At 32.3% G+C, this 27533-nt stretch overlaps 1 protein-coding gene across 1 annotated transcript in view; it reads right to left on the reverse strand.

The window, feature by feature from the left end:
• The window catches only part of LOC124353995 (transmembrane protease serine 9-like), a 57037-nt gene that overhangs the window by 13981 nt on the left and 15523 nt on the right, over positions 1-27533 (reverse strand). The window contains exons 2-10 of the mRNA XM_046804108.1: positions 22079-22169; positions 16200-16397; positions 12936-13253; positions 11441-11579; positions 10572-10738; positions 6930-7028; positions 4008-4156; positions 3075-3237; positions 747-805 (exon numbers count right to left, since the gene is read on the reverse strand). Coding sequence (XP_046660064.1) covers positions 747-805; positions 3075-3237; positions 4008-4156; positions 6930-7028; positions 10572-10738; positions 11441-11579; positions 12936-13253; positions 16200-16397; positions 22079-22169 — 1383 coding nt within the window. The remainder of the gene's footprint in view (positions 1-746; positions 806-3074; positions 3238-4007; positions 4157-6929; positions 7029-10571; positions 10739-11440; positions 11580-12935; positions 13254-16199; positions 16398-22078; positions 22170-27533) is intronic.

Raw genomic sequence — 27533 nt, forward strand, 5'->3', positions numbered from 1 at the left:
AAAAAAAGTATAGTTAAAAGGTCTAATAAAGATAAACTGCATACAGATAACCTAAAAGGTCGATTTCGTCTTCACAGAAAACACTGATACATGTGGCATTGAACGTACGAACGTTAGAATATGAAATGCCGGTTTCTCTTATTGTCTTAATCCGGTGGATTAAGTACTTCTGTGAATCAATCTTTATTGGAATTAAAGTAGGCTATTGCAGCTTGTACAAATTTAATGTATATTAATTATATATAATGAGACAGCTTAGAATAATTTGACTGAGAAGTCAGTGCAACGTATGACCTGCTTATCATGTTTGATAACTTACTACAACAAAGTTACTTTGAAGAATCGAGTGAAAAGGATTTTAAGGCAATAATTCTAAGTCAGTATTTGAATTTTATAATACCATATAATTCCAAATTTTTAAGGTATTCAAAGGTCATGTCAAATAAAAATAGTTACCAACTCGCAAAAAGGATACTTGGTAAATTTCAATAGCTTATGTTAGGTTAGGTTATGTTATGTTATAACTAAAGGTAATAACAGGTAATAGGTAAAAGATAATAACCTAATCTAAAGGTCAGGTTAGGTTAGGTTATGTTAGGTTAGGTTGCAAATGGCACAGTTTCAGTACAACGGTTATATGGTAATCAACGCCGAGCGTGGCTGCTGTTTGGATGGGTGACCGCTGAGCGATCCTGTCCTTGCAAGCAGTCCGCATGCCCGGCCATTAATGGTGGTTCAGAAGTCACTTTTAAACCGTAGTTCTCCAGGTTAAGTGTTAGAGAGGGCTTCTTAGTCCTGTCGTCGCCTGGTAAATAATAAGACATGCATACTTTGTTTTGACTTTGCTGCAGCCTTGAAGTCACACGTTGCAAGTGAAAATTAATTATTTTAAAAAAACCTTCTCTCGATCATTCACATAACCTTTTAAGTTCACTTTTGTGTTATCCGTTATTGCTGTAAGTAAATAACACAGTATGAAACAGCTAATTGCTTGCCTTAAACATTTTCATGAAGAAGTCAATATAAATTTCAGGGCCTTTTCGATTCCTAAACTAAGAGCTCAAATCCACCTGGTTTTGCCCTGAATGCTTGTTAAAATGTGAAATGTTGTCCATATGAAGAAGCTTCCTTTAAAGATTGAGACAACTCAAATCTAGTGTTAGAAAAAAGTTAGGAAGTCTCTTTTCAAGTATGAACACAAGGTGTATCGTAAATCTAATCCGCTAATGTACAGTATTGGGTTAAGTTATTAGGTGATAAATATCTTTGTGTAGCTGGAAAGAATTAAAATACCACAAATTGTCAGTTGTGAAATTAAAAATTCATAACTCCAGAGTATTGGAAATTTCAAGTTCAAAATTCTTTTGCATGTTAAAATGCTCTGCATGAATTAAATGTTCTAATGAAGTTACCTTGGAAAAATGTCCAAGCATGAAGCGTAACATGGTTTTCAAAGTTACACAATTTTTGAAGTGCTCTTTCAATTTTAAATTACGTTACCAACATAAACTTATAAAAATAATTTTAATAGGCTCATGAGGTAACTTAATTTAAAATAATTTCAATCGGCTAGAGGGCTAAGTTTATATTTTTAAATACATTGAAACCTAAAATGTATTTAAATTTTTTTAAATTCGGAATTAGCATAAAAATAAGATTTTGATCTAATGATAAAATGTAATTCATAATTTACATATACATTTGAGAACGTGGTATTAAAACGAGACTGTTTGCATTAACATAGAATTGGCTGTCATGGCGTTTTCCATTTTATCTTATAACAAAGATATTCAGTTATTCATATGGTAGAAAATTCCTAATTTATGGTACTTAATGGTGGTTATGTTAATAAAATGTTCAGGTGAGGTTAATTAAGTTTGCTGAGGAGTTATTTTATTTGTTATTATTACAAATGAGGAAGAATGTAATAAATCCTTAGTTATTCAATTTCCTTCCTGAAGGAACAAATAAAAAACTCGTGGTATATTGATAATACCTGTATCATTCTAATTTAAAAGTTCACTACAGCTCTTGGCGGAATTATATGTTAACTACACAAATTACAGGCTTACCTTGCCTGTTAAAATTGTTAGTACCTTGCACCAATTTAGGATTAACTAGACGTTACGTCGATCAACTCAAAGTGGCTATCTGATAGCAGAGTTACTCTTATGGGCTTTAACTCGCGAAATTCTCGTCAAGGGCTGATGTAGGAATACCTTTAAATCTTATTCATTTTCGCTAGTCGTAACTCAGTGCATCTCATATGAGTTCCTTATCTTGCCGGTTTGGATGGCAATAATAAAGTTGAAGAACTAGCAAATATGTATCAAATAAGTCTTTTTGTTAAATTGCTGGTTATTATTATAAAGTTTTAGCTTCTAGAAATAGTTGTTCTTAAGTAAAACCTTTTTATTTTACTCCTGCTGAAAATCGTGCCTGTTAAAAATGAATTTTCATAATGAATTTTCATGTTATATCTAAAGTTTTTAACAAATTTTGTAACCCACTCATGTCATAACAGTTACACATGTAGAACATGTAGTTAAACTTGATACCAGCTAAATGTTTATAACAGCCAAGTAGAGATTCTGAAACTGTGTTAATTCAATTACTGCAGGAGTAAAATTAATATGTGGGAATAAATAAATTGTTCCAAATATCTCATAAATATATTTATTTTAGTTATAAAAGTATTAGTAAGGATACGAACATATTTTGTACAGAGTTAAATTTAAAATTATCTTACTCTAAGTAAATACACGATTCAATGTCACATGTAAATGAAAACATTTGGTTGTGAAAGTGAAAGAGTTAATTTATAGTTTGCTTCATGTTATTTTTTATTTGGTTCGCTTTGATTCTTTGAATGTTTATATTATAAATTATGAATACTGAAACATTACATTAAAAATAAAGCTTTCGCGTTTAAAGAAAGCTGAAATAATAAATTACAACACACAAGAAGCCTGTTCAAGTACACAGATAATTGTGAACCTTTTCTAGTCTCACTTTCCTTCTCAGACTTTAATTGGACCAAGCCTTTTAACTCATCACTGTCCATTTGGATCAACTCATATTCTTCTTGATCCAATCAACGTATAAAGCCACCTTGCTGTAAATGCCGGGGTACCCGGGCTCAGCACACTTGTATCCGTACGATACCACTCCCAGGAGGTAGAAGTTAATCTTATCGTTTATCCGCTTGGGTAATATCAGAGGACCTCCTGAATCTCCCTGCAAACATATATAATGTACATTTGTATTTTATATTTAATTTACTTAATAGCACATTTGATTTTACAATGTAGAAAAAACATTTTACATCAGTTAAACTTATGTTTTTCGAACAATATAAACACACTATACCGGCCGCACAAATGTATTTAACCAGCCTGATCTAATTTTGTTGAAATATTTTGATGTAAAATATTCTCTTCGTTGAATCATGTTTTCTTAGAAATACTATAGAGTAATAAATATCAATACTCCTAAGAAAGAAATCAATTTTCATCAACGATAATACTCGAAATTTTGGTGAAAGTTGGATGAGAGGTCCGAACATTGACATATATTTTCGTATACAATTGTTTTAGCTTTACACACTTATACCAACCGTCGTATTCGTAAAAAAATGTTACGTTAACGTCAGCTAACCATATAAAAACCCTTAAAGCGATGACTCAGCCTGAATCTAATTATCTAAAACAGCGTTCTACGAAAAAAATAATTTGGAGAAAAAGTATTTTTTTCATATGTTAAACCCTTTTGATACCTTCTCATTTTGAACTCCGCCAAAATTCCTATATCGGTTGTAAAAAAACATATATTGTGTGCTTAAGTAGGTAAGTAATGTAGAAGAATCTTGAATTTAGGCTTATACAAAATAATTGTGATCTAATGACTGTTAAATTGAAAATTAAAGTGAATTACACACTTTTCTTGAGCAATAAGTACATTAGGATTCTATTAATAGCAGATAGTAGCCTACATATATAACAACTTACTTGACAAGCATCTTGACCTCCAGGGGATAAAGCACAGATGACCCTGTCGTCTATCGTGGCTCCCTTGATACTCCTGTAGGCGTTTGAACAGGTGTCCAAGTCTGTGATATCTATCTGGGCTTCCTGAAGGTGAGTAGCAGTAGGGCCCCCTGTGAACAACACGCTTTGATACTGTAATCGTGTCTGATGTAAACATAAGTATTAGCATCCAGGAATCAATCAATCAAATATTTGTAGTGAATAAGCACACAAGCATTTCCCTTCATGAAACTGATGGAGGAATTAAACAAAAAGAAATTTATCAGCCGTGCTAGTTTTGTTGGTATTAATATTGAAAGAGTTAAAAAATATCAAACCATAATTTTATTCCCATTTTATATATTTTTAGAATAACATGAAATGGATTGTCAATGTACATTTGAAATTTAAATCACATTCATCTAATCATGTCAGGATTGACTATTTGACTCGAAATGCAAAACTCAGTTTCTTTATATCCTTGGATGATATACAGTAACTATTACTTATGTGTCTGAAAATTCAGTTTTTTTAGTATAAAACAAGAATTATGTGAGAAAACAATAATTGTTTGGTATTATAAATTCTTTTAATTTGAGTGTCGCAGGTGGGAAGAAAAGAAATATTTAGAGTGATTTCACGACCGCGAATAGTGTAATTGAAAAAGACTACCCACTAAATTCAACACTGAGAATAGGTGAAGCAGTTTAAATCTCAACTAAACGGTATACATTTTTCTGAATCTGAAAATATCCCTGTGAAGAAGTTGGTGGATATAGTTACGGATTACTTGGAATAATTCTACAATTTTGCATTGCAATTGTCACAATTACAATTAGCACTTTATATTAAAACTGTAAATATTTAGAACTATCCAGTAGCATATCTTTAAAATATTTAGTGCGTACATGCAATATGTTAATTTGATTTAATGAATTAAAAGTATATAACAACAAAACAGATATAAAAATTATTAAAATAGATAAAATTGGATGTTTTATAAAGGCTATTAACAATAAAGACAGTGAAGAAAATTTGCTTCATTAAATTACATAACTATGATTGAGATTTATACATGAGAAGGTTTGGTTAAAATAAATCTATTTTGCAGTCAAGCCGCCATTTACGATAAGTCGAAAACTGGTTTTCAATAATCCCAGCGTGTCTCCATAAAACTAAGTAGAATGCCTTGGACTCAAGATAGCTTTGAACTGACTGATATTGACTATCTTGAAACCTGGTGAACCCTCAGGGAGTCGGTTGATAAATCAAACACCATCCTAAGATGGCAGAATTTCAAAGGCTACTGTTCTGTGCTATTTAATGTGTTGTCTATATAATATATATATAGACTTATAATATATATATATATATATATATATATATAATTATATAAACTATATAATATAGTTGTCCCTGTTCCTGTTCTCATAGTAATGGAGGTCTCTGGCCTGTACCATAACACAATTCGAGCAGTAATAAATTGACACCACAAAGATGTAAAGTTAGTTACTCGAGCTCCCCGAAAGCATTCTGACACGATTCTCTAAATTTTAGTTTTGTACTTGTACACCTGGGCCAAACTACAATTCCATAAGAAAGGTGTGGGCAAATGAGCCCATAATAGGTCATTCTTAATATATCAGCTTAGCAATATTTAGCTAGGTTACTCAAGGCATAAACAGCTCATGTAACCCTACTGCAGACTTGGTCAATCTGGTCGTTTCAGGTAAGACCATGATCGAGGATAAGTCCTTGGAACTTGTGGATTCTGTTTCTTCTAGAATGACGTCACCTATCATCACTGCAGAAGAAATAACAGTACATATATATATATATATATATATATATATATATATATATATATATATAAACGTATATATATACGTTTAAATAAGCAAAGTTACATATAAACTCGGAAGACCAAATACCTGTCAAAGGACTTTTATTTACATTACATTTGTATAAATGGCAATAGCTTTCTTTATTTAATTTCAATATACATTGAATCACAAAAAATACTTGCTCCGCCGGGATTCGAACCCGGATCTCTCACTTGCCGGGTGAATGTACTACCATATATATATATATATATATAAATATATCTTAATCCGCTTGGTAAAGGGGTCAGTATAGTAGAGTACATTAGTGATAAAGTCACTATTTCTGAGAAAATATTTATATCTTGTACATAAAAAGGATAATCCTTATTAAAGGATTCAAATTTTTTGAAGCACATTGTCACGACCACTTTGAGATCTTCATAGGCCAAAGTGGTCACTTGTTTGTTGTGCTTTAAGAGAATATTGACTTAGTAGGTGAAATAGATAACTTGAATGAAAGACAACTTTCTTTTCTATTATGCGTTAAATGCTGTGTAAACCTGTGTTACTGTATCCTAGTTTTCAGTTTTAAATATAGCATAACCTGATACATTATTCAAAATACACCAAAATGTACTCACTCTCACCAATACCTCCCCTCCCTGCCCCGCCTGAGCTTATCTATCTGCTGTTACGTCTGCTGAAGCTGGGGGGGGGGAGGTCGCTGTAATCCGTATTTATAGCTCAATTGATCAATGTCTCTATTATTGTGTTGTATTTGTAATATTGTATTTCAATAGCTCTATTTACTGACACTGATATTATAATTTAAATGTACACAATTATTACTGAGTTTGGTTTACAATGTATTAGTTTTACTATTTCACCTTTAGTCAAGTATATGAAGGTTATGTATTTCATTTGTATATTATTCTGTCAGCCGTAAAAATGTTGTACGTTTTTTTAAAGTACATAGTGGTATTTCGGGTTGATATGAAATTGTAAATGTTCATGCATATATGTAAAAAATGAGAGGTATAAAGAAAGATTATTTTATTATTAAAGAAATATGTAAACTCACTATAAGCAGTTGCTCCCCATCCAACAACAAAAGGGGAGTATCCGTACAGGTCAGACCCAAAGGTGTCAGCTGCTGGTAGACAGATAGGACGGATAAGATCTGAAATTAACGTCATATGATTACCAAAAGATGAGAACTATAATAGAAATGACCACTCGAACAGTCTGCTGGTCGTCACTCTAGTGGTGATTCCTCTAAAGCGCAAGTTACCTTACAGGATCACTGGGGTGTTTACTCTAAATAGGAGATTCTTTTTTTGAAGTTTATTTTTGACGATGGAAGGATTGTGAGGGAAACAGGATTTTCCAGACATTTGCTATCGTTCAGTGAAACAAATAATCAGTAACATCAGTGGTAATCTGTTTTTTTCACTGAACGATGACAAATGTCCGGAAAAATCCTGTTTCCTTCACAATTAGGAGATAATCTTAAATTATGGTAATGGTATCTTAGGGCGAGGTATTTCTTTAAGGTAGGGCGGTATGTGTTTAGAAGAAATGTATGGTATGTGGGTAACTGCGAAAAACTTATCGAAAACAGCTTGGAAAAATCATAAACGACTTTTCTCGTGATACACACCAGATAAAAAAAACACAAAAAAGAAATCGCAATTAAAAATTGAAGACAAAATTGTTGAAAAACCGAGCTCAAGTGGTAGACGAATTTAATAAATACTTCTCTTCCGTGGCTACAGTGGGTTTCGGCATTTAACTGAACCTCGGTTTTCACGGAGGAGATGCTGTTGTATCGGTTGCAATCCATGGCCATGGCTCCTGTGTGTGAAGGGGAGGTTGCACGAGTCACACAGGGACTCAACTCAAAAAAATCTTGTGACGCAAACGGGATGTCAGTGTGGCTACTCAAACACTGCTTCAGGCATATATTGAGACCACTCACAAAATTGATCAACTTTTCTTTTGAAAAAGGAACCTTCCCATCACTTTTGAAGACATCCAAAGTCATTTCCGATCTTCAAACAGGACGATCCTTGCCTTGCAAGCAACTATCGTCCAATCTCAATTCTTCCAGTCTTCAGCAAAATTTTTGAAAAAATTTTCTATGAAAAGCTTGCAAGCTTTCTAGAAAATAAACAATATCCTAAATCCGGAACAATTTGGATTTAGGAAAAACAGATCCACAATAGGACGCGGTGAAACAATCTTTTGGTCAATGTTGTCGATGGATTGGAAGGACGAGAAACATGTGCTCAGTATATTCCTCGACCTATCCAAAGCGTTTGACTGTGTGCATCATGAAACACTTTTGCTCCAGTTGGATAAATGCGGCGTTCGGGGGTCTCTCGCACTTATGGCTCACTTCTTACCTCAAGGATCGAGACCAGTGCGTTGAGGTATCGAACGTCGTCTCAAACAAAATTAAAATGACCCATGGTGTCCCTCAGGGCTCCATCCTTGGGCCTCTTTTGTTCCTAGTTTACGTCTGCAGACTGAATTCAGTGATCCAGCATGGAAAACTGGTTCAGTATGCTGACGACACAAACTCTCTGTATCAAAAAAAACAAATCAACTCAAGACCTGGAAATCACATCCTTCATGGGAACTGAATGCATGCATTCAGTATTTTGCTGAATTGAACCTGAAAACAAATCATTCAAAAACAAATGTCATGTGTTTTAGCCTCCGACAAAATGATCACGAAGTTCAGCCTGCCGTGTTTGTGGATGATGTGCTTTTAGAGGAAACTAACTCCACAAAGTTTCTGGGAATGTTCCTAGACAGAGGACTGACCTGGGCTGATCATGTTGACAATGTATGTGCTAGAGTGGCCTCAGGCATATATGCCTTGCGGCACCTGGCAAAGTTCTGTTCCCCCAGAGTTCTGAAAATGGCATATTTCGGCCTGATTCATCCACACTTTGCGTATGGAGTGAGAATCTGGGGAGGTTGTGCCAAAAACAAAATGGAAAGAATTTTCAAGCTCCAAAAAAAGGCAATCAGAATCATTGCAAATTTAAATTACAGAGAGTCGTGTAGGGAATCTTTCAGGGAGTTAGAATTGCTGACTTTGCCCTGCCTTTATGTTCTGGAGGTGATCATGTACTGCAAATCAAAGTGTGATTTGGTTCGTGGCGGTAGCGTTCAACACTATGAGACGAGAGGCAGGGACAACTTCCGAACTCGGCAATACAGACTGACATTATCACAACATCTCCCTCAACAAGTTGGTGTCAGACTAATAAACAAGCTCCCTGAAAGTGTTCAAACTTTCCGCCAATCAACATCAATTCAAAACTCGTCTTAAACGCCTTTTGGTGTCCAAAGCGTTTTATTTCTGTCGATGAATTCATGGTCAGCCGCTGGGATGTCTAAATCTAAATTTAACTTGGATCTGAAGTCAGTTTGAATGTGTTTGAGTGAATGCATGAATTGTAAGTATGAATGTGTTTTGAACGTCTAAGCCTGTGGTTTATCTTACTTACTTCTGACTTTTGCAATACAATGTCCATTGTCAAAATGCAATAAAGAGATTGATTTGATTTGATTTGATTGATTTGATTTGATTGATTGATTTGATTGATTGATTTGATTTGATTTGATTTGATTTGATTTGATTTGATTTGAAGAATGAATGAATATTTGTTTATTTCCTCATAGCCACAACGATCTCAACATATATGCAAAAACAGGAAATGATCTCCACATGGGCATGACATAGATTGATGCTCTAATTGACAACAACATAGACCATCTGTGTTTGTAGGAAAGACAATGGATTATCGTACGGCTTAATTTCAGTAAATAAATAATGAACTAATCTTAAATTAAATTATCTGAACATCAAATATTTGATTCTCTACTATCCTTAGGAAGGCCTGAATCATTTATTTAAGTTCTTTTGCACCACCAAACACAACAAGCAAAAATAAGCGTAAGATATTCTGGAGCTGCCGCTTATTAAATGTTTGTACTGTTGGTCTCAATTTGAGAGCCTCAATTTGACCTATTCCTTGTATAAGTAAATCTGCTCTAAATTAGTTATTTACTATTAGATTTAAATAAATTTGTAATAAAGATATTCCAATTTAAAAGGTTATAATAGTTACCATTTTGAAAGTATTAAAGGTAATATCATAATATTTTTTATAGAAACTGGTAACTTGGTAACCATAAAGATGTTAGCCAAATTCGTTAGGATTTAATCTATTAGTTTTTAATATAGTTTTATAATAGAAAAACACATACAGATGGAAAACTAAGGTCCAGAGAATGTTCCTATGACGAAATATGTTTGTCGTGACCTTGGCTATAATGTGATATATACGTCCAGAGAGTTACGGACACACTGTATAATAGTAGTAAGTTTAGAAAAAGTATTTTTTTTTAGTAACCTTTAAATATTTATTTTATAGTCTTAGTAAATACCTTATTATATCAAAGACTATATCAATATCGTAATTTATATAACATGACACGCGATGTCACTATGATGGGTAAAATTTAAAAAGGTTTAAACATTTTAATGAAAGGTAAACAGATTAACAACTAATAATAATGTGTACAAATACAAATCTTGTGTTTACTTTGGTGGTATGATTTAGAAAACATACATGAGGTTCACAGATCAAATTCTAATCATCATAAATACAAATATAAATTAAACTTTTTTTAAGTTGTCACATACTTGAATATTGAACTCGGTTTTTGAGTTTGACGAGGCCAATGTCCACTGTATGGAGGGCTGCATTGTAGTTTTCATGGGCAATGGCTCGCTCTACTGGTACATCGATGGGAGATGCTCTGTCTGCAACCTTGTCGTCCAGATTTAGATCACCTAGCCTTGCCACGTACCTGTGATAAACATTAAAAGATGTTAGAGTCATAGCAAGAAAACTGTTTATAAATAAACGAAGGTAAAAAGGTGTGGACTTCAATGGCCAGAATACAATTTTACATGCATAAGAATTGTTTGAAGTCAGTTATTTACACACATAGTTGACGAGTTCAAAGATTAAAATTTGTCTGTGACTTTAGAGTTCTTTGAACGATGATATCAATGGAGTAGCCTCTAATAAATGAAGAGAAAATTACCAGAAGGTTGTACAATGAACCTAAAAGAAGGGAAAAACGACGGCAAAAGGTACCAAGATTATCCATCTTGTCCGATTAACATTATCGCATTGGCAATTTATTTCTTTGGTACTGCACAGCGTAGTAACGTATTTAAAACAAGTGCGATTCATTAGATGAGCAATATAAAAAGACGAGCACTCTAAAGAGACAATTTCCTTCTTAATAACACTAGACAGAGAGAGAGAGGGAGGAGGGAAGAGAGAAAGGGGGAAAGGAAGAGAGAGAGAGAGCGCACTTTTTACGTCGGAGAATTATTTTTTTTTAAGAATGAATCCGCGGTATTTACGAACCAGAGGTGCATTACTAAATAATTTGAAGTCGTTGTCAAGAAAGGCTCGGAGAACTACCTAGACCTTATACTGTTTATATACCGGTAATCGAGAAGTACAGGAATCAAAATGCTCACGATCAGCCACTTACATGGTTCTGCTGCCAATGTTGGTGATGCAGTGAGCAGCTGTGACCACATATCTGTCAGAGATTAGAGAGCCTCCACACAGCCAGTCCAGTGGCTTCCTGGGTGACCTGTACCCCAGAGCCACCATCCAAGGCCAAGAACCTGTATATATTATAAAGTAAAGTTTAAAAATATCTATTTCTTAAATTTATTTATTAGTTAGTTTTATAATAGAATTTATTACCCTACTATATTAGTATCATATAAAAGGTTCAGGGTATTTGGAGTGCGATCACTCCAAACATTTGTTGAAAACCAAAAGAAGTAAAGTTTTATTCTACATGTTATACTAATCTCAAGCTTTTTTTACCACATTTCTGAGTTTATCTATGAAAATTCATAATTCTAAAACGGTTTAAGTTACATTATTGCAAATTTAATTAGTTATTTATCAGATCAGAACTGAACTACAAAAACGTTGGGGGGTTATTATATCTGGAAAAGTTATTTTTAGTGGGACCTTAAAAAATGTACATTTAAATCTAACTGTTTCAATTGCATGTTAACTTACAATCAATTTTTATCTTTTGCAACTCTTTATCTGTAGCGTTTGGAGAATGGTATTTGCTTAGTATAAAATTTAGTGACTAATCAATACCGTAACGGCTGTTTTTAGAGATTGTTGTGCAAAACCCATAACCTAAGTAGATATTATGGTTTATTGGACTAAAAAAATAAAAAAAATGTATAGGGCTACCACATAAGATTGAAATGAGCTCGTTTAAAAGAGTTTTGTAAGCTAGACGTAGTAAATGCCATACTTAAAAAATTAAATTATCAATTTGAAGCCTATCAGGTTTTGGAATTTCTACACAAAACTAGTATTTAGTATTTCAACATGTATCGAATGATGATTGTTATGCGATTGTAATTTATACAATTTTGTGTTTATTGAGCAATGTTTTAAGCGTACTCTCAATGTAAACCTTAAACGTTCCGTTTAGGGAAAATTTTGGTTTTACCAAAACACATTTTAAATAAACAAACAATATAAAAAATAATTTAAAATCAGAAAATATTCATAGATAACACTTATATGCCAAAACTCATATGAATGGATGGATACAGACAGTGTTTTACAAAACTATTACTACCAACGTTTGAAAATACTGTTATCACAACACTTTCTATTTCATCTGTGTGCACATAAAAAATTTAAAATAACAAACTAATTGCAAAAACTTTGAGCAAATAGCGTGTGGTTGGAGTCGCACACAAAGGTGAACATTAATGTTCTTGGAAATAGAAACACGGTACACATATTCAATAGGAGCAACAGATTAAAATTAATCGATTCATTGATGGTATAACATGTAAACCTTTGCTCTAAATCTTTATTCATCAAAGCCAAGTATAAAAAAAACAAATAACTAAAAATGGACACTATTAAAATTAAAAAAAAAAAAAAAAACTATCATGGAAATTATTTAATTGCGTTGTACATTTGTGACGACTCACCGAGCGCTGCTGGCTGGCCGTTGACCACCCTGTTGTTGGGGAAATCTGATACACCACAGACATCACGTCCTGGAAGTGCCTCTCGTCTCTCTGGCTGGCGCTCAGGCTTTGGCTGCTCTATGTTTGATCCCAAGGGACAGCACACTTTGGGATCTCTGTTTTCGAATCCACACAGGGAAGACTTCAGGTACTCTGTCTGTTCCCGTTTCACCAGCAGATCCAGTAACTCGTTGCACTTCCTAATATTCACGCAACGGCCAGGCGACTCACGGGGCGTTTGGCAGTCACTCCCACCCTTGTTAGTCTCAAAACTTACTCCTGATAGAAGAATAATTTATTTAATTCATTTTTCAGAGTTAAAATGCTTAAAAATGCAATAACTACATTTTAAACTTTAAATGTTAATGTTTGCAGTATTTACTCTTCAAATATTTAAAATACACATTTTATTACTGTACAGTGATTATTATGAACAGAATCTTTACTCAGCATTAAAAATCCACAATAAATCAGTTAATATACAGTGGTCAGCTGTTAATAAACAAATGTAAACTGCTATTTACATCTAGTGCAGAAAAACTTATTTTAAATATAATATTATAGTAGAGGAAGAAAGAAGTATGAGGTGTAAAACTTATTGTAAAGATAGATAAAGAAGAGGCATAAACGAAAATAAAATAAGCTTCAGATAGTTAGTTTATGAAAGATCTCTTGACTCTTTTCATATTGTTTTTAATTTTAAAATTGTTGGAGCTACTTTTTATGAAGGGTGAAAACAATTTGGCGTTCATTTTAAATTTCGACTGGAAAAGTATTTTCAAAAGTGCATTCAATATTTTTACAGACATTTACAGACATATTAACTGTTTTAGTGAGTTTAAAAAATGCATAACTTCTTGAAATTGGTGGAAGAAAAAGGGGAATGGAAGCTGAAATATTTAAAATGAGGGAACTTAACTAATGACATGTGTATTAAATGTATTTTTGAAAAAGAAACGTTAAGATCAGTCCAAAAAAATCTAACAACAACCCTTTACCCAACTTTAGTTCTAAGGCTTACATGGCTGTTCTCACAACTAACGCGTTAACCGTTCCATACATTTTTTATTCTTCATAACGTAAATAAAGAATGCTCAATTTCAATCAAAAATTTAAAAGCACAGAATAGAGTCAATACCTTTAATATACTATAAAGTACGTTATTATAGTATAATCTCATATGTAAAAGATTACATAAATGTAATCAAACATACAATTTGATTGGCTTATTTACTTACATATTTATTTAGTTAGATAAATTATGAAACAGTTCATCGTACAGTTTTTAACTTTTACGAATTTAAATTGATATAAGATCTATTCCTAGTAGTACTATAATCATGGCTAAGACCCAACATATTCCCATTGTTATCATCTTTGAAATAACATATCAGTTTTAAAATATGAATATAAGCAAAAACAGCTATTATACCTAATTGTGACATATATTGCTCATATCGTTTTACATATAAATAATCCATATGAACCGTTTCTACAATATCAAAATGTTTAATGTTATCATAATAGGACTACCGAATAAAGATATTTGAAAAAAATGGGGATATAAACATGTAATATATACAGACTTTCATGATTTCAGGTCACAAAACAGTGGCGAAAAATTGTGTATATAAATTTATATATTCCATATGTAACATGCAATTTAAATTTTTGTCAACGAATAGTTCAGGACATTTCTATTTGTTACATTATTCTGCAGCATGTTAATTAAGATATTTGTTTTGGCACTGAAAATTCTAGTAATCCCAGAACATGGAATGTATTGTTTCTTTATATTTAGCAATACATTTAGCTGCAATAAATGTAGCTGAATTTTATAAGATAACAAATACAGAAATTTCATTATTGATTAATTTATTATCAGATAATTTTTCATTGATATGTTCAACATGTAAAACAGTATTACACATGTTACTTAATTGGGAAAATAAATACATTCAATTGTTGTATTACAAGAGTAAAAATGGTCCTAAGACTGATCCTAGAAAAACTCAATATTTAACTAGAATCTTTGGTGGTAAAAAGTATTTACGTTTATTTATTTTTTAAACAATGTAATTCAACAAACCTGTCGGTTAGCTGCGATTCTAACAAGAATATCTTATTATTCCAGTCATTTAGGATATCAAGAAATATGAAATGACAGACACTATATTATTTTGGAATGGAATCGTTTAATTTTTATTCCCTCAAATAACGTAAACTCCTCAAACTGTTTAGGTAAAACTGCTGATACACAGAAAAAAAAATCATTTCGCCCTTCCTATTCAAAACAACATTTAATCCTTCACATAAATTTAGGAAATAAGTAGGTTCACATAAAACATTTATCACTGACATTGCTAGAAATTCGTGAATATATAATTTTTTAACTAAAAAAATTAGATTGTGCGACTGAACTTCTCATAATATTGTATAATAACTGTTATTCCCTCATTGAATTATAAGTTTCTTGCGTTTCAAAGCATCGCGAAACAGCTCCATAAACGTTAATAAGCTGATTTTACTTATATAACACAAATGTCTAAGAGATCTTTCATAAACAAACTAAACAAGGAATACAAAAAATAATAAATTATTACGTAAATTAAAGTTTGTCAGTGCATACCAATGTATACCCATAGTGTGATGATGGAATTGAAATGGACTGAAAATTTAGTGATCGATGATTAAAACCACAGTCGATGAGTGGGGATTTTTCATTTGCAATGTGCAATTAAAAAAAGTAACAGCAATATATTAATTAATACAATTAATACAGCCCATGTGGTCGTTGAATTCAGCTCCATTTCAACTTTCACTTAGTAAAGCGTCTGAAATCTGACGTTGTTAGACTTGACTCCTGGAATCTGGAGTCCACGACTGTCTGAAGAGATCCAAAAAAATCGTCCATGAAGAAGCTTAAAACGAACTTGTTGCATCGTTACGACAAAAACCAAGTGTAATCTATATGTAGAGGTATTCTAATTATCTTCTGTATGCACCAGATTCCAGAAGTCAAGGCCAAAATATCATATTTCAAACACTAGAATAAGCGAAAGGTGAAAAATAGCGGAACAACATTCGCACTGGATTAACCCTTCCTACCACAACTACGTTAATACAGTCATTTACAGTTTCTTTCTATGACACAAAGACTACTAAACTTCTAGTCGGGACTAACCAGGCTTTGTCTAAGGCTGTTTGGGACTTGGAATCACGTACTTTTCTCAATCGGACAGCAGGTGTATACTTGGGAACCTTGCTTGTAGCAAAGTGCTGCTTGGAGATATTCTTTGACTCCAGGTTGCCATCGCTTGTTCACGAGGTAATCGAGATGCACTGAGCAATCTTTGATGTCCACGCAAACGCCGGCGGCATTTTGTGGCGTCCTACACGGCTCACTGCTAGCGAGATTAAGGCCTGAACAAGAAATATCTAGTTTACGGAAATAGCTTTTAAGGTCAACTTTAACTCTGTTAAATTCCTTTCAGTCACTGGTTTGTTCTATGGATTGACTCTCTAATTGTATTTATTTTACTACTCAAGTAGGACGCACTATACACGTACTGTACACAAATTATTATGTTTATTCTAAAACCATTGAAATTTATTTAAATGGTAAACATCAAACTAAGAAAAGTTATGGCGGTTTAACCCTTTTTCACTCAACCTCAATATGTTCAGTGACGTTTTTAAAATTACAACTGAATATTGTTATAGAAAAAAGGTTAAATAAGTATAATTTTGTAAGTTTAAATTTGCCTGATGGAATAAACTCTTTGTACAATTGATTTTTTTATAAAATTCAAATGATCATAAAAAACAAATAATATACTAAAATGAAGGAATAGCTAATTGTTGTTTACTTGAAATTAAATTAAATTAATTTTTATTCGTATGCGTGTTTTATTAGCTAAGGTTTTTGTGCATAAACTTATACATTCTAGTACTTGTAGAATATATTTTACTATAATAAAATAATAGATTTTGAAATAGTATGTTTAGAAGGGGGGGGGGGGTAAATACCTTGAGTAATATGCAATTTATTGTTGATATAAATATCTTGATAATCTGAGATGTTATTGCAGGAAAACTTTTATTAACTCCTCATTGGCAAAAATTTATAACTTGATAACAGTTTGTGAAAGAAAATAATAAAATTGTTTTCAAAATTACAATATTGGAAATTAAAATATAAAATGTCAACTATAGTTTTATTTATAAGCGTGAATGAGATGACTCAATGTTGAAGCCCTATTTTATTATTTAATACACGCATTTGTTTTATTTTACTAAAAATAAAAATATTTATATAATTTGGTATTATAATAATTTAGACCATCTGGTTAATAATTGCACTACTAAAGAAGTATTGACATATTTTACTATTTAGTACATTTTTTTGTTTATTAATATTCAACTGTCCATTTTAAACTAAATATTAACAAATCTCTGTAATGAATCTTTATTAAATGATAAACTCTTTTTACAGGGGGCATTATTTAAATAATAGATTTCTTACCAAATAGCCGATTGTACATACGATAATTGTGAGAACGGATTTAAATTAATGTTCAAAGTAATAATCTAATCATCATATAATTAAATATTTTTGTTATCAATAGACAATAAGTGACTGAAAGGATGAATGAAACAAAAGCTAAATTCGTTAAAGCTTATATTGCATCAAGGTTATTTTAAGCTTATATTGCTTGGGAATTATAAGCACCGCTGTAGGGGTTAAGCATAAACGCAAGCATTTCTAGATGAGCGAGGTTAGTAATTATTATTATTCCGTATACTAAATTAACAAGTAAAACCACCTTTACGCTAGTAAAAAATATACGTTTTGTTTCCTCGCATCTTAAAAGCAAGTCAAGTACTCTACATTTTTATTACTTTACTATCAATATAAATGTCATGGTAAGCGAAACAAATTTATTCCTAAGGGCCCAAAAGGCTCTTCTTAAAATCATACCGTTCCCTAATAAAAGTCTCTTACGCTGGTATGGCAATATTGAAATCCAGATATCGCTTGAAACAATTTTAGAATATGGAACTAACCAATATTTAGGTATTGCTTAAATATTGATAGTTGTTAATAGGTAAAGAAGGCTATGTTGTTATGATGTTGATGAAGTGTAACAAAGTTGAGAGGTTATGGTTTTCCTAATAGTTAAAATATGATCCATGGCTATTTACACAATATGTATTTATATTGACTCCTGCATACCTTTTTATAGAACACACAATAATTAATATCGCAATTACTTTTGGAATAACAGGAATACAATTTTTTTTGAAACAATGTTATTTAATATACAACTTTCCATTATTATGAGCTTTTAGTAATCCATAAGGTTTTCAATTATATTCTAATTCCATATTTATCATCGTCTAAAACTATACAATTACTTTGCTCTGTTTTATTTTAACTGTCTAACAATTTTAATCTAAACAGCATATCATTATGAACTGTATAGGTAGTTGATTTTTATAGTAAAATGTTAAAACGAGGGGACTCAATCAAAGATTTCCTCTCTTGCCAAAAGTCTGTTATACTGTCGTTTTACGTACCAAATAAAAATATTGAAAAATTTAGTAATTTATAAATTATGGGGATTATGCAAATGATGACTGACGAATCATGAGAATTTGTATAAGATGATTGATAAATCATGAGGATTATGTACAATCATGAGGATGTACAAGATGAGTAAGATGACTGATAAATCATGGGGATTATGTACAAGATGAGTAAGATGACTGATAAATCATGGGGATTATGTACAAGAGGAGTAAGATGACTGATAAATCATGAGGATTATGTACAAGATGAGTAAGATGACTGATAAATCATGAGGATTATGTACAAGATGAGTAAGATGACTGATAAATCATGAGGATTATGTACAAGATGAGTAAGATGACTGATAAATCATGGGGATTATGTACAAGAGGAGTGAGATGACTGATAAATCATGAAGAGTATAACATAACCAAGAAATATAAAAATTAATAAAGCAAAATCGGCGCCTAAAACAGATTAAGTTTACTAAGAACCTTAGGCTTAATTCGTGTACTAGAAGAGTTATGATATGTAGTCAAGATGACTACTATCTTTCACGAGCGGAACATAATCGCTCGCACCACTAAGTTTATCACATGTGTAAATCAATGCGCGCTCTCTCTCTCACACACACACACAAGTGGTACTTGCAGTTGCGACTGGAAGAAGCATGTGCAAACGTGTCCTACAGGTATGCACATGTCCATGTGACTTTGAGCGTATTAGACGAGTTAGGAATATAATTTTGTTATTTAAAAATTTACTGTGAATTTTTCCCTTTTAGTGCCAAAGACCTGTTATCTAGACGTCTAAGTATAGACTTCCTGCATAGGCATGAAGTGCCAAAGCCCGGTCGACCAAACGTCATGAAAAGAAATCATACAAAATTTTGATATATTTGGAAATCTTTTCTTATTTATAAACATATGGTTTTACGTAATAAACCATTATTGTAGTACATATGTATAAGATTTTATTACGGTAGAATATAAAACAGTGGTTCTCAGAACAAGAGTCTACATGAAATGTGGCTGACCTAACAAATGTTTACGCCGAGGAGTCCTGCCAGAGGTTCCGTAGAGATAAAAATCCTGACATGTATTTTGAAAAAAGTTCTAATAGTAGGAAAAAAACTGCTGTATTTGTAGTGCAGCAAGTATACAAAGGCTGGTGGAAAGAAAAGAAAATCAACATTTATGTGCAGAAAATACAAAAAGGCTTTGTTCCATAAGTTTTTCCTTTCACCGTTAAATTGTTAGGGTTTTTTAATGTTGTCCCATTAAAAAAATTAAACAACTTTTACAATTTATAATAATTGATAGTTTAATTTTAATTGTGTGTTTGTTAATGTTATAAGATCTATATTTTTCTTTAACTTTGTATTTTGTGTAGAATCATAAACTGTTGTAAGACTTAATTTATGCGTTTTATTCTAAAACAAACAACAATCTTTTTTATTTGTGAACATTTTACCATTAAACTTCAACAGTGTGTTCATAATTTAGTGGACTTTACAGTGAATTTATTGAATGGAGCCCAAATATTTTTTCATTGCCATAAGGAGAACTAAATGAATAAAATCTGAAAAATTGTTCATGTAAACACACTTCTTGTAGCAAAAATATTTTAATTTGAGTCATATTTTTAGTATTTTATTCTAATAGATGGAGTTTCAATCCATAATTAGGTACAAACTATTAAATTTGTGTAACAAATAATAGAGATACAAATTTTTTACCAAAACATTGCAAAAAGGGATGGAAACCTTCTGGTGCTGGCAAGTACACCCTTGTAATAATTGCTTAAGACAGAGCACAACTTTAAAAACACATATGGCAATAAAAGGGTTAAATTATGTTAATCTGTAAGAAAAGTAAACAAATTACTATTGTGTAATGTTGACACGTCGACTCGGCAATATTACAAAAAGGAAAGAATATTTGTCAGCACTGTTGTGAATGTAACTATTCGTCATCTGTTTTAATATTAACGATGCTGTACCTTATACGGTAGTTCTAAGGTAACAAATGTATAATATTTTACACTTTGAAAATAAAGATTTATTGTGATTAAATCCATTTCACTGGGTTTAAAAATATTATAATTAATAAAAGCTCGCGAAATGTTTTTGGGGATGATCCAACCACTCCTTTTGCTTGGAAAGAAAGCTTCAATAATCTTTATATCCATTTTCCGTAACCGTTATCTTCGTACAGATAATATAGAGACTCCCTTGAGGGTCTCTTTAGCCCTCATAAGAAATACGCGCTCCTTTCGTTAATTCATTCATTTCTATCAGTAAAATAAGTAACAAACTTTCAAATTGTATATTTTACTACTCATTTGAACTAAAATGAGTCATAAAAGAAACGTAATCAGATAATAATGCTAACCTGCTTATTTTCTGTACTATAAGCTGAACCAGCTTATTTATCAACTCGTAGTAGTAAAAGTTATCATATCGCGTCGATGAGGGGTCTAAGAGAGAGTCATTTTGAAAAGTCACTAAATAGGAGCGTTTCCATACGACCACTTTCAGTGACTTCAGGCACGTTACTATAAATTTGAGCGTGAGAGCACCAAAATACTTGAATAATGCACAACAAGTCAGTGTAGAAGCATAAAAAGGCAATTCCACGAACAACGATCGGATTGCGTCGCCAGTGGTGTTTACTGCATCATTATCTGCAGCGTGGTTGACTGCATGAGGCACTGGCACTACGCGACCTGCATTATTCATTGTTGGACTTGACCAGTTGGTCTGGTCAGCTGGACACAACTCAATTATTTGTTGACCTCAGCATTGGCTTGCTTCAGGTGGTTTCCATTTTGTTATTTGCTCTTCCTCGTGATATTTCTGGAAATAGAAAGGAAGAAATGAAAATGGTAATGGCCAGACAACTGGTTAGAGTGACATCGATATGTCAAGAACAGATTCCGTAAGTTCACTCTCATAGCAGAAAATTTTATTTAACCACATGGTTTTAGATAGGTCGACTTTTCTATAAAGGATTCTTTATCGTTGCATAATATTTTATTCATGTTTTAATAATAAATTCTCAAAATTACATAGAATATCGCTTTAAGGAGAGCCGATTGCCGCACGATCTCACGCATCGGACTTTGGAATTTGAGTGTGAGAGAGCGCAGGTTCAAATAATATCTATGAACGAAGCACTTATTATCAGCAGTTTATCCCTTTTAATGTTTTATAAAATCCTTTTACAAGCCAGTGGCCTACAAAAATAGCTAAAAAGACCATCGGCTTCTCTTTCTTAAAAAATGATATGAAACACTTGCGTCTTGTAAACCTTTTTATAAATTTACAGAGCAGACAGTAGAAACATCTAATCTCATTATACTGAATAAAATACAGAGTTATATTTATAAATAAATTTTATATCCATGCACCACCTTGATTTTATTACATGTTGTAAAAAGTGTAACCAGAGTATGATTAATGATGATGATGATGGCTATCATGATCATTCTTTTAGTTTGTCGTAATTTAGAACAATTTTGAGAACCATACCTTGCCTACGTTGCCTCGTGCTCTGATGGCTGACGCCGAGGCATAACAGCAGGACGAGGTATGAGGTCACCAGCCTTTGCCATGTATCCATCTGAAACAATAAAACTTTATTAAGATTTAAAAATTGTAAAATTAATTGTTTGAACAAAAGGCAAACATAACTCTATTAGATAAACTGTGGAACGGAAATTTACATGAGGTTGTTTTAATAGGTCAGTATATTACAAGTATTTGTTACTCAAACCATCATTTCGGACAACTTGTAGCACGCGTAATGGAAAACCTTGTATTGATATAAATCTTGGTTTGTAGGTTCCCAAGCAACACAAAGACAAAACTTAATCGACGACAATAGATCACACTGCCTTACGTACAACACCAAGTATTGCACACGTTGCCTATTCCGCTTCTAAGGGCTTGACACAATTATTTTTGTATCATGTACATTTAATTTTCCAACAGCAAAAGTTGAAGTCAAGGTTAGTAAGGTTATAAATACGAAAGAAATTAAGATGAGCCAACAACTTAAGAACTTTATTTTTAGCGCATCCCGCATTGGAAGCTTTTGTTTAATATCCTTGATATCACCAATACTCTCAGAACTAAAAACCTGGTTCATACATTCGTCTAAATATCAAAGAGGTCAGAATATCGAATAGAAACAAAGTTAAGGTCCGGGAAAGTTACATATGCATAGAAAAATATCTGTTGTATAGGTTATTTTAAATAATGTTAGCAGACCTATTCTTCATTATCAGTTCATCAGTGGTATTATTATCTTGCCATTTGTCTTGTATGTTCCTGTTATTTACTACCATTCTTGCTACATTACTTTCCATTTTTTGTTTTAGGTGTGAAATATAATCAAATACTTTTGTTTAATATTTTAATTTTTTATTGATTACATTTTATCACACAACAATTTAAGCCCCCACCAAGACCTTTTTGAGCATGTACACTAAATTTTTGTACTGATAGTATTTCTTAGTTCAGTACAAAGGTAGTAAAGTAGTAAAGGTTTTCAGTTCATCAGAAATAACGCAATAAAAAGGTACCACATATGTTAATAATTTGGTGATCAGAGAAGTAACGAATAATTCAAAATTGTTTATTAACTTTCTCCAAAAATCTAGATAAATCTCGCAAATTAATGTGCTTGGAACAGCAGTTGTATAACCTACGAACTATATTACATGGCTACTCGTATGTTGGCTACCGTCTGGAGTATCGGTCAGTTGGATAGCCAAAAGTTCGTATAATCGAAGCATAAATCAGAAATACAAGCAGTTGATTGTTATCAGAGTAATCGAATCACCACAACTTTAAGTTAATGAGAGACAGTTTGTAAAATAGTAACTGTTATAATCGTTAATTGATTAGCAAACTGGGATATTATCATGTTTCTGTATCCTCACAAAACAAAGGTAAACGATCTTGACCATTATTACGACGGAGAATTCGTTACAGGCAAAATATAAGCAAATTAATGATTATCACAAGTGTTTATTGCGCGTGTTGAAACTAGACTTGATTATAGAAACCAGTTTGTTCGGCGGTTTAATGCTTCAAGGCTGACCAGGAGCCGCATCCGCCTGGCTGAGGAAAGAACCGAGAAACCCGCGGCTCTTCCCACATTACACTTACAAAGCGTTAGTTCACGTTTATTGTAATATTTCCAGAAGAATTTGAAATAATACGTCGTTTACTACTTTAGTTTACATTAATATTTTGGAAAGTAAATCTTTTGTAGTAAAACGTAAACAGGTTTAATGTTTGCTACGTCATTAATATCTCTATTGTTAACTGCTCAGCAGTTCTAGTGGCACTTAATTATAATTATAAAATTAATGGTATATGAAAGTTTATTTAATCACACTCAAAATTTTAGAAATCAAATATATACATATTCAATTATGGTTTTATGTGTTATTTTTTATAGTTCGTACAAAATATTACGTAGAAATATTTTGTAGTGATAAATCCTATCTGTAAACACATAGAAAATAAAGGTTAATGACCTGTTTTATGCCATTATTTCAGATTATACACTTCACTTACAAAATTATCAAAATTACCATCAGAAAGATAAATAAATAAAAATATTTTAAACACGTTGGACATAAATTTAACCTTTATTTTTTCAGGATTATAGTTTATTGTATATCGTAACATCTTACACAGAAACATTTCATTTCATAATATGATTTATGAACTTGATGTAATTGAGATAATTTTATAAATTGTATACCTAGTACACAATGGAAATAACTTATTTTATCCATTTACGTGTGATTGCTGCTAACAAAAATATGTCTTTCTTTTTTGGGGACTTTAAGATTAGTTTACACTCCAACTATGGGATTGAACAAATGTGGACATCGATGGCACACTAATGAACAAGATTAACACACATGAGATGAGTTATTATTTTCGTACTAGGTAAAAAATTGAAGATGATGAATTAAAATATAGTTGATAACCTAATGTATATTATGTTCTCAGTAGTCCCTCCGCTATTTTACAACTCTCGCCCTATTGGAATTTCCATTCAAGAAATCTTAAATTCCACATAGACTTTGGACCTCAAAAATCCAAACCTTCCTAAAACATAAATATTCTAAAAGGTATAATCGACGTCATATCCATACCGAGCATGGATACGTATGTTCTGAACAATATTATTATATTCAATGTATTTTTAAATCGGTGTGGATAGAGCAAACCAGGCAGTCTGTTGTTGAAGAACGGAAGTCGGAGAGGCTGCCGCCGTAGCGGGAATTCCACTGACCGTGATTTCGTCAGTCTGTTACAATACATCGACCCTTCCACCTCCTCTCTACTTTCAGCTGTGCGCAAACGTAGAAGAAATTAAGAACTGAATGCAAGGGATTATAACTTTCCGATTAAACTAAACATGGTTTGAACGATATTTTACTAGCAAAATTAAAAAATGTTTGATGAACGAAAGTTGTTCGACTTTCTTACCAACTATCCTACTTGAGAAACAGTAGGAAAAGGGAGAAAACCGCGACTTCTGACTGTTGACATCAGCTCGCTGTAAAAATTTAATTTGTTATATGATTTAGAACTCTAAAGCATTTGCAGATTTTTCTATGTAAATTCGTTTCCTAGAGGAGAACAATCATGGGATTTTACCATGCAACATCTTTATAAAAAACAGATATAACTTATTCATACAGTAAACAAATAATAATGCAGAGATTTAATGTTGAAAGTCTGAGACAAAATTTAATTTCAATGCAGTCTTGCGTTCAAGTAACCTCTCGACCTTACTGCAACTTTTATTATTTAAAACTGCTAAGGAACTTAACTCAATGAGTAAAACGTAAAAAATATCGTGCAGCACATATCTCGAAGAACATTAACTGTAGAGTTTGAATGTTGCTAGAAGCTTGAATGAGTTCTATAATGGTGAATGTCCAACCACGCAATGTAACTAAGCGTTATTGAAGCTTATCACTCAATAGGCAGACTATTTTGTCTGGGGGATGTAAACATTTTTTGGTATGATATATGCCCGTCTATCAGTCTGCAGGCAATTACGAGAATAAAAGGATATAGATTTGAATTGCAATCTCAAGGAAGTGTGTTGGCGTACTTTGCAACGTATAAGATACCTGTTTAGTATTTTGTCAAGGTAATGATAATATTGTAAGATTTACTGTATTAATCTACATTAATTGTGGTTGCAAAATAAAATAAACTCATATATTATTACCAGTTTTTGTCTTCTACTGACTATTACTCTGACCTTCTTTATAAGTTAACAAGTACATAAAATCCACAAGTGCAAGAATGCAATGCGGGTGATTAATATGTGTTTAATGTCTGAATAAATTTGCATGATAAATAGTAATTTGAGGAAGGAGGGAAACTCCTCCAAGGTCTCATAATATGTCTCTCGGATCACACGAATTTAAGCAATAACCGCTGCGTACTTCGTGTCGTTTATTAAAATCTGACGTTTTTTTAGAAATCCAATTGAAACAATGTTTCTTATCTTATCCTTCACCCAGTACCCATGACTAATCTAAACCGGTATACAATTGCGTTCTATTGATAATTCGAGATAATGCAAGTAGAAACCATCTCCTTGATTACATACAATAATACACACGATTACAGGCCTTTTAATGGTAAAATTACGCGTGACTGATGGAAATCGTGAGCAGGAGTGATGCTTTTTATTAATGGCGTAGATTAATTCTCGGGAGTTTCCAGATGTGGCTTAAACAATCCCAGTCCGTTCTTTGAACACTGAAAAATCCCGATATAAGCATGTTTTTGGAAATGCGACTAACCAGATACTATAACGGAAACCAAAGATGAAAAGAGTATAGGTTTCTGTCACATGGTGCTTTCAAAAAACCTTTACCCAATAAATGCAATTATAGTATGCGTAAATTATGTTTTCACTCGCTATGACATGATTGAGTCCTTCCACCAGTATTCAATTTGGATCGAGTCTTTACCCATCATGATAATTAAGTAACATATTTTCACGTCATGTTTTTGAGTTGGAAAAAATTCTTTAAGTTTTATATATATATATATATATATATATATATATATATAAATTGTATAAATTGACTCCTGCCATCATAAAGTCTGACCTCCTCCTTTATGAAAATTCTTGGGTTCGATTATAGAGAAGGATAATAATAATTGGCCAGAGTTAACAGTTTAGTAGGCTCTATAACCGAATAAAAATATCCAGTTCATCGATCTATTCTCAAAAAACTATTATGTTAAAATTATTTTGCCATATTTTAAGATCCTGGCAAAATGTACTGTTGTAGTGTGTACAGTGACAGGTTGGCCAACCTAATATCGGCCAGAAGGAATTTTCCAGCGAAAGTAATTTATGAGACCCAAAACTCGTTATTAGAAGAGAATTTTTTCTAATATTGTAATATCTGTACCTAGTGTAGGCATATGGTCAAAGTAGTATTTACAATATTAAAATCCTAATATGAGGTTAATTATGCAAATTGAATCTTAAAATCCAGCAGAACAAATTTTTATTAATAATATAAAAAGGATTAAAAATAATTTTTTTAATAAATTAAGAAAAATATTATTATTATAGAAATTATAACTTCTAGAATCTCTGGTTTAAAGCTTTTTGAAATTGTTTTGAAGTTTGTATATATCAAATATTTTAATACATAAAATTTAAGAAATAAAAATGTTGTATGTAGATATTTTGTTACTTACTTATTTTGAGCGATGAGGGAAACTAATATAAACAGTCTCACTTGGTAGTCTATCCAGAAGCCTCCAGTTTCTCCAGCGACCGAGTGGGGACTGGAGACCTTCCGCATGCAACGTGTTATAAATACATAAGGAACGGACACTCCTCGGAGCCAGGGCTGCGCTGACTTGGAGCATTACGGTGAGTAATCTGTTTAAGTCGCGGAAGTCACTTGTAGAC

The sequence above is a fragment of the Homalodisca vitripennis genome, chromosome 1, assembly GCF_021130785.1.
Source record: "Homalodisca vitripennis isolate AUS2020 chromosome 1, UT_GWSS_2.1, whole genome shotgun sequence".
Taxonomy (NCBI): Eukaryota; Metazoa; Arthropoda; class Insecta; order Hemiptera; family Cicadellidae; genus Homalodisca; species Homalodisca vitripennis.